Below are 6,291 nucleotides of genomic sequence, written 5' to 3' on the forward strand. Positions count from 1 at the left end.
GTGCATTTCTAGAATTTTTCGTGAAAACCAAAGCAGCTGTTAAGAAATTCGTTGACTGAAAGGGGCCGCACCCACATGTGCTGCAGCTTCATGCGGAGGTGGAAAGATTTCTGGAAGCATTATCTATATTTTTTTAAGGTTGACGATGGACGAGAGGTTGAGAAGCGTCCAAAGTCCGAAGGGATGTTACACAAGTCAATCTCCGGTAAGCTGATCCATTGGTAGTTTAGTATATTGGATCTTGTACCTATATATGTAAATATTTTAGGATAAATTTTAAATTGCAGAGGTGCAAATATTTAGGGACGAGGGGAGTACGTCAGCAGGAGGGGCACTCGCATCGCGCGCTAACCGACGGGCCGTGCTCGAACCGGGTGTTCCCCACTTTTGCCCTTCTAGATCTTTTAAGACTGCGGAGCTTCTCACATCCACACGTTTTCCACATCCACAGAGCTTCTAGCCGGAAGTGGAATACACCGTCCCCTTCCAAGCTCCCACCTGGCGCCGCTCTGTAACTGCGCACCGTGTCGCCGTGTGCCTCTCGACGGCCGCGTACGCTATATAAGCGCCTCCACCGCGCCACTTCCCGCTCCAATTCTAAAGTTCAAACACACTCTCCAAGCTCGACTAACTAAGCAGGAAGCTCGGACACATGACCAAGAAGCTCACCTCCGCCATGGCCGCGAAGCAGGATTTTATTCGCAAGGCGCAATTCGACGATCAGCGTGGAGGCGGCGAGAGAGCGGCGGCGGGGTTCGGGGGCAGGTTGGTCTCCCACGAGCAGGAGGACGCCATCATCGTCGCGGCGCTGCGGCACGTGGTGTCCGGGTACAGCACGCCGCCGCCGGAGGTCGTCACGGTGGCGGGCGGCGAGGCGTGCGGGGTCTGCGGCATCGACGGGTGCCTCGGGTGCGACTTCTTCGCGGCGCCGGAGCTGGCACAGGGAGCGAGCCGTGGCACGGCAGGGCAGATGGCGGCGGAGGCGGGAGGGGAGCGGCAGATGAGGCCACGGCGGCGGCGAAAGAAGAACATGTACCGCGGCGTGCGGCAGCGGCCGTGGGGCAAGTGGGCGGCGGAGATCCGCGACCCGCGTCGCGCGGCGCGCGTGTGGCTGGGCACGTTCGACACCGCCGAGGAGGCCGCCAGGGCCTACGACTGCGCGGCGCTCGAGTTCCGCGGCCCGCGCGCCAGGCTCAACTTCCCGGGCCATGGCGACGCCGCCACCGCGGCGGCGGGGACCGCGACGAGGACGCCGTCGCCGTGCAGCGCGGACGCTGCGGAGACGACGGCGGCGACGCCGGGGGAGTGGCGGATGGGCGGCGCGGACGGAGCGGGAGACGAGCTGGTGTGGGACGGCCTGCAGGACCTGATGAACATGGACGAGGCGGACCTGTGGTTCGCGCCATTTGCTGGCACTGCTGCGTCCAGTTTCTGAGAGCTCATCCTGTACTGTCAGTTGTGTCACAAAAGTAGTGCGGTTGTTACTACTACTGATTAGGTCTCAGGTAGGCTAACTGGGAGTGGCATTCTTTCGTTGTGCATTGAACATAGCTAGCCGGTCCGTCAAAATTGGATTGATTTGTAGATTGACATTCTTGAATTGTGTATATTGATTGGTGGATGGAGAATTCTTTTTCAATGGATTTCTGAGGAAACTGTTTGATAGAATGAGCATTTCTACTGTTGGCTCTGGTTGGTGACTGACGACTCGATGTCGATGAGTACACTGTTGGTCGATCGTACTCGATCAGTGTACGGCCAAAGAAAACATATTTGAAAAAAAATCGTTGACTGAGCCATACATAACTAGTCAGAGAGCCAAACGTCTCAGTTCAAACATGGTAAAAAAAAAATACCGCAGTCAATGTCAATTCAAAAAACAGATTTACTAATTCTCAAACGTTTCATTTATGGCCCTGTTTGGGACCGCGTTTCTCGCGGCGGCGGTAGCACGGAGAATCCCGCTGAACGCTTCGCGGCAGTCCCAGGTCCCACAAAATCGCAAGCGGCTCGCGGTGGGTTTTGCACTGCAAAACGTGAGAATCGAACGCAGGCCAACGCGGGTTTCTCCGTGAAGCGATTCTGGCGGCCGTGCTGTGGAGAGACTCCGTCCCAAACAGGCTTATAACTCTCCCCTTCATTCATCTGACGTCCTATTACGCTTATATTCGTTACTTCGTCCCAGGAAATATTACTAGTACTAGATGCCACCTGACACTCGTTTAAGCAATCTCTTACGTATACTCTTGCGTTGCGCCCTGGAAATCATCATGTGAGGAATTGGTGTGGATAGGCTCTTGATTCTGGATAGAAGAAGAAAAGGCTGCGGTATAGGGAGAAAACGACGGTCCAACCGCCGAGAGCGACGGGTGCAAGTGCAGTGGCGCGCACAGCCGGGCAGCGGGCAGCGGGCAGCTACCCCCTGCCACTCGTCAACTCGTTTCCAATGACCGGGAGCACGGAAGGAAGCGAGCGCTTACTCGTCAACCGTCACCGCCAACGCCACTGACGTGCCGGCGCAGGGCACGTGCCCGCCTGCCGGCTGCCGCTGCGCGCCACCACAGACGTCAAACAGGCGGGGGCGGGGCGGAGTCCGCGGCTGCGGCGCGCACGGGGGGGCGCGGCGTTTCGCTTTCGGCCGCGGATTCTGGATAGGCGCCAGCGGCGCTACCCGCGCGCCGCCCGCGGCTCCAGCTGCGCGGTCGCTGGGTTGGGTCCGATTCGTCAGCCGGATGCCCGGATCGGGGAGGGAGAGCCTGCCTGGACGCTGCGCAACGGCCACGAGCCCACGAGGCCACATGCCCGTTAAGTTGTTGACAAGTCTGCAGATTTCAGCCATGCGCTAGCGCTGCACAAACTGCTTCAGCCTTCTGGATAGATACGTTTCTCAGCAGCGCACCTGTGACTGGAGCTGGGACTTGGCCGTGCTATCTGTGGGCCGTCCGAAACAGAGCACGGCATAATAAATTTTAGGTCGGCATGACTGCCAGGGTCATGCCTCGGCACGACGGATGGCACGGCATGGCACGTATTTTGAACCGTGCTTGGACTGGCACGGCACAGAAATAGCCCATTAGCACATTTATAGACTATCGTCAATGTATTAATTCTATGTGTCATATAGCCTAACACAACTACTGCCATGAAGAAAATCACAAAATCTACCTTAATCATGATAACGATTGTTCATAACTAACAATGTTGCATTCTCATATCACCACAGACAATCATAACCTTCACCTATAGCATCTATATAATAATGTTTGTTTCCTCTATTAATTTTAAATTTTTTCCCACGTATGAGAGCAAAATATGTGCAAGCAAAATGAGCACCAATAAAAGACAAGTACATATATTGCGAGGGCTGTGCTTAGGCTGACACGGCATGAAATCGTGCCGGCGTGCCACGGATCATGCTTGGATCTAGTAAAAGACTTATCCATAGCACGCACATGCCTAACGTGCCTAGAAGTTCAGACACTATGCGGCATGAGCTCTACCTGTGACTTTTATCCACTCAATCTTTCAAAAAAAACTTGTATCCACTCGAATAGTGGGGAGCGATGGTCGTGCAGACTTTATTCCCATGCAAAATCTACCACAGTTCATGACTAATTCGTTCTCGAAAAAAGAAAATTAGTTCCAAAGATTCTGATGCAGTCTTTTGTTAAATAATTTCTCTGAACTTCTATTTAAAAACTCAACCACAAAAAATCGGACCAAACTTTTAGCTAAGACCCTATATTCAAAGTGTTTGCTCGTTTTCTCATGAAATGTTAGGGTACCTAAAACGGAGGCAAATTTTATGAACGATTAACTCTGTTTCTTGGTTCTTCCAAAAGTCAGTTTTGGAACTTCAGACTGGTTTTTGGTCCAATATCTTTCCTTCAAGAAAAAGGAGAGATTTGCATGCGACAAGGAGCCAAGACTAAAAATGAAATAAACTCATACTATGATATCATTCCTAAAATAGAAATTATCGGTTGTTGTCATCCAGATCGTACATGAATACTATATGCGCGCGTGCTGAACATCACAATCCCTATTTTATGTTAGGTCATATCATGATTCTCTACATAGTTTTTGAGATAGGACTTGGCTAAGCATATTTAGACCAAAGTTACCATTCCCTTTTTTTCAAAACGCCCTACAGACGGAGACACTAACCAATGTGCATGTATGTTTACCTCTATATAAATACACGCATAATCCCACCGTAGATATAGTGTCATTAAATCTTGAAATAAATTCAAGAAAATATAAGTGCACATGTTGAACTGAGGACTCAAACCCATAAATAAGTTAAGTTCCACCACAAACAACCTAACAAGATAGATATTTTTAGTTTGCAAAGGTGTTTTTTTACAGTAACGATTCCATTAATGTATTACTTATATAATATAAAGTAAACTACATAAGAAAGTATTTTTAATACAATCCAGCATCGTATCGGTATAATGAATATATATTGATGAAGTAATTATTTGTTAAACATATCTCAACGAAGAACAGAGGATTTCTAAGCTCGAATTTGAATAACACGTGCATAAACAGGAATACATGATGCATCGTAATGCCAGAGAGCACAAAGGTAGTGCATGACTAGCGCTATTTCATATTTAAAAAAGGAAGAGTATCCAATAATAATTTTAAATTGCATTTGTGCACTAATTCCCATAGAAAATAATAAGTTTGATGTTTTATTAGCACTATTAATTTATAGCAATTTACTGACCGACAAATGCATTTAATTCTATTTTTTCAACTTAATTTAGCTTTCTGCGATGGGCGCTTTATTTCTCATCCGATTTGCAAAATCACACGGCGGCAACCGGCGGCCGACGAGCAAAGGAGGTGGAGAAGCGACTAGGTAGCGATCGGAGGAGGAGGCAGCAGTGGGGCATACAATTCGGGGGAGGGGGATGGTGGATTACGATGGAAGCGGCGACGCTCGAAGAAGCCGCAACTGGCAGCGGCGGTGCTCGGGAGGCGTTTTGGCCGGTAGTGGGGACGGCCGAGGGGGCTTTGGCTAGCGGCAGTGAAGTTCTTGGAAACAGCGGATATACCTTGAGTTCTCCAAGGCAGTACGCGATTTTCTCTCCCTCTAGCTTCGATTTCGGAGTGCATTTTGTTCCTAGCGCTCCATCTTTCTCCCCTAATCTAGGATAAAAAATTGTGGAGCGGAGGCGGCACCGCATCCTGAAATAGCATAGATTTATCAATGGTTTGCTCGGGCTCTCCTCCATGCGGCAATTCATCACCACCACTGCCTTTCATTTTCTCCCCACCTGGAGGTCCAGCCAGAATTTTCCTTCCTCGTTCGGTCCTTCCATTGAGGAAATGCATGCCATGAAGGGAGAGAAATAAAATGTATGAAATGAGGTATGTCACACTGCATATTTCTTACTCTGTTTCCCTGTTTGTTGGTTTAGTTTCTATAGGAGTATTATGTTGTTGTAGCATGATCTGGATTCAGGTTGGGCAAAAATTGTTTGCATCTATCTACCTGGATGCATCATGGGTGACTAGAAAAAAAAAAGAACTTCCATGAGTGTTTTCTCTTCTGGAAAATGCAGAACTGTCTGTATCATGAGAAATTAACTCTTTGCTCACAATGCTAATGCCATGGAGGATTTCAAAGTATTGAGGCACTGCACATTAGTATAGACTCAATGAGCACATTGCAATTAGACAGTCAGATGTGCTATGCGCAAGTTTGATTAAGACATGTTCCAGGAAAGTAATCCACAAAAGTTCCTTGGTGAGCATTGGGTTTGGGAGCTTCATATTCAGAATGTCATGGCTTGAATCTGTGGACATGTATAGGATGATCTAATCAACAATCAGATAAATTACCCTGCCAGCATGCAATTTTGATGAGTTGGTTTGTCAACATCGTATAATGCACAGAGAGTTTCACTATTTGTTTGTTACAGATGGTAAAATGCTCTCATCATACACAAAAGGTTACTTAATCAAGATGTGCAAATTGAACCAGGTATAGGTGTAGCTGGTGGAACTTGGAAGGTCATTCTTTATGATGGTTATCATGTACGAGAGGTTATGCTTCGCATACCCTATTTTAGAGGAATCTTAAAAGCAAATTAACTATCAGGGTGAGGCAAATCCGTACTAAACATAAATAAGTCCAAATATTTGCCTCTGCTTAATATGATATCTGCATATAATCTTTACTTCTTTAGTATGATTTAGTCACTTATGCTGTACAAATTTGTTATGCCTTGCTAGTTACTAGCTACCTAAGATTTGTATATTTCAATCCTCCCCGCC

The 6,291-nt window shown here is 48.1% G+C and overlaps 1 protein-coding gene across 1 annotated transcript; it reads left to right on the top strand.

Moving 5' to 3' along the window:
- Window positions 1-576: 576 nt before the first annotated feature.
- LOC117845409 (ethylene-responsive transcription factor ERF109) lies at window positions 577-1,639 on the top strand. Its single transcript, XM_034726446.2, has one exon. It carries the CDS (start codon window positions 653-655, stop codon window positions 1,433-1,435), a length of 783 nt encoding a protein of 260 aa, XP_034582337.1. The 5' UTR covers window positions 577-652; the 3' UTR covers window positions 1,436-1,639.
- Window positions 1,640-6,291: the final 4,652 nt, after the last annotated feature.

The sequence above is a fragment of the Setaria viridis genome, chromosome 2, assembly GCF_005286985.2.
Source record: "Setaria viridis chromosome 2, Setaria_viridis_v4.0, whole genome shotgun sequence".
In the NCBI taxonomy this organism is placed as follows: domain Eukaryota; kingdom Viridiplantae; phylum Streptophyta; class Magnoliopsida; order Poales; family Poaceae; genus Setaria; species Setaria viridis.